The sequence below is a fragment of the Malania oleifera genome, chromosome 4 (genome assembly GCF_029873635.1).
Source record: "Malania oleifera isolate guangnan ecotype guangnan chromosome 4, ASM2987363v1, whole genome shotgun sequence".
NCBI classification, from domain to species: domain Eukaryota; kingdom Viridiplantae; phylum Streptophyta; class Magnoliopsida; order Santalales; family Ximeniaceae; genus Malania; species Malania oleifera.
The window spans coordinates 1,955,146-1,957,177 of record NC_080420.1 but is presented as its reverse complement, the minus strand read 5'-3'; the positions used below and the strand labels follow the sequence as shown (position 1 = coordinate 1,957,177).

Below are 2,032 nucleotides of genomic sequence, written 5' to 3'. Positions count from 1 at the left end.
TGACTGATTTGATTAATTAATTAATTAAGTAATTAATTAATTCAAAAAAATCTTGTCAAGAACAGTTCCCAACTAATCTTTGCATCCCAAAGTTGGATTGAAATTGAAGAAACTAACGTTCAATCAAGATAAAAAAATTCATAACTTTCTGGAAAATCTAATATATACATATATATATATATATATATATAAAATTTAATATATCATAATTCCACAGTTTAATAAATTTAGGAATCTGGGAAGGTTGCAGCTGCATGCTCACCCACAAGAGAAACAGAGAGGTTAGACCCACCGGCCACCACACTTTGATTTTCTCTTCTTCTGTTTTGTCCCTGCTTGTTTCAACAGTGTTCATCTTAATTTTGTTAATCGGTAGAAGGTGACTAGAAATTTAATCATCGTTGTACTTTTATTGACTTTCCAATTCTGTAAAAAGCTTTACATTAATTTCCCATCACTATTTTTGCGATTTTCGTTTTCTGGGAATTAAAAGTGCTGAGGTGAACTTTAAATTCCCCTGATTCTCTTGAAGGAACTCACGGGTCTTCCATGGCGACATAACCTAGCTTGTAAGTAAATGTTCAACTTCTTCAGGCCATTTCTCACGTCTTGCTTTTTTTTTTTTCTTCTTTTGTTTTCTTGTGTATTTTTGTGGGTAATGCCAGAGAAATGACCGGCATCGGAGCACTGAGGGTTCTGAGTTTGCAGGAAGCGGTGGAGGGGGAGAGAGCGAGAGACCACATGGACGGCGTGGATCGTCGGAGGAGCTTGAAAGAACGGCTCGGATTGAAGGGAATCGGCTGTTGCGGGGCCAGCTGGGGCCTCGGAGTGGGGCCATCCACCATCAGAGTCCTCGACGACGACGACGACGACGACGACGATCAGGTGCCGGAACAGGAAGAAATTCAAGAAGCGGAGACTGCGGGTCCTGATCCAGATCCGGATCCGGGTCCGGGTCCATATTGCTTGGGTCGGGCACCGCCGGCGAGGACGGCGGCGGGGATGAATCTGGCAACCGCGTTGGCCGCGGAACGCCACTTCCGGGCGGTGCAGGATCCTGATGGTCGGGCGGTGGAGGCCGCAGAGGGCGGCGATACGCCGTGGAGGGTCTCGCTGATGAGGCTGCTGGCGGAAACGGACAGCAGCGGCGGCGCCGCGTGGGAAAGGGAGGGGGAGAAGGGGAGGTGTGATTGGGTGTGCTGCGTGTGCATGGGGAGAAAGAAGGGCGCTGCTTTCATACCATGTGGGCACACTTTTTGCAGAGTGTGTTCGAGGGAGCTTTGGCTAAATCGAGGCACTTGTCCCCTCTGCAACCGTTCGATTGTCGAGATTCTCGATTTATTCTAGATCTTGTCCGATGCCTTTGATCGGACGGTGATGATTTGGTAATTATTATTTTTTTTCTTAAAGGGGATGGTCTTGGAATTTTCCCCAATTGAAATTTTAAATTTATTTATTTTCTCATTACTAGTTGTGGTATGGAAATACCGACTTGTTTTTATTTATTATTTAGATATATGAATTTTTCTTCGCAATAAAAATATTAAAAATTAAGTTGTCTAAATGTATCTTGAAAATCTATAAAAGTATGGTGATAGTTTCTTGTTATTCTTAAATCTAAAATACTAAAAAAGAATTAAAATTATTTTATTTATAGCCCAAATATACAAATGAGTTATGGGTTGAGTGCATAATTCACCTAATCCTACCTAAAATTCAAATTCCATTTTTTGAACGGGGACATGGTAAACGACATATGTACATCGAACCCAATTAGAAGAAAGAAAATCTTAACCACTTTCACTTCAAAATGAATGAACGGGTTGAGTAGGCTTTAGAAATTGGAGGGAGGCATAGATCTGGTTGGTTAGGGAATAATAATAATAATAATAATAATTATTATTATTTTTGTGAGATTCAATTTTGACAAAGACATTAATACAATCCTAACAATGTTTTTGAGATTCAATTTAGGCAAAGACCTTAACACAGTCCTTACGTGGTCCTAGTTAAACCCTACATTGCTTTAATT

At 40.8% G+C, this 2,032-nt stretch overlaps 1 protein-coding gene across 1 annotated transcript; it reads left to right on the top strand.

Moving 5' to 3' along the window:
• Window positions 1-260: 260 nt before the first annotated feature.
• Window positions 261-1,564, top strand: LOC131154285 (uncharacterized). Its single transcript, XM_058106962.1, has 2 exons — window positions 261-379; window positions 666-1,564. Exon 2 carries the CDS (start codon window positions 670-672, stop codon window positions 1,345-1,347), a length of 678 nt encoding a protein of 225 aa, XP_057962945.1. The 5' UTR covers window positions 261-379; window positions 666-669; the 3' UTR covers window positions 1,348-1,564.
• Window positions 1,565-2,032: the final 468 nt, after the last annotated feature.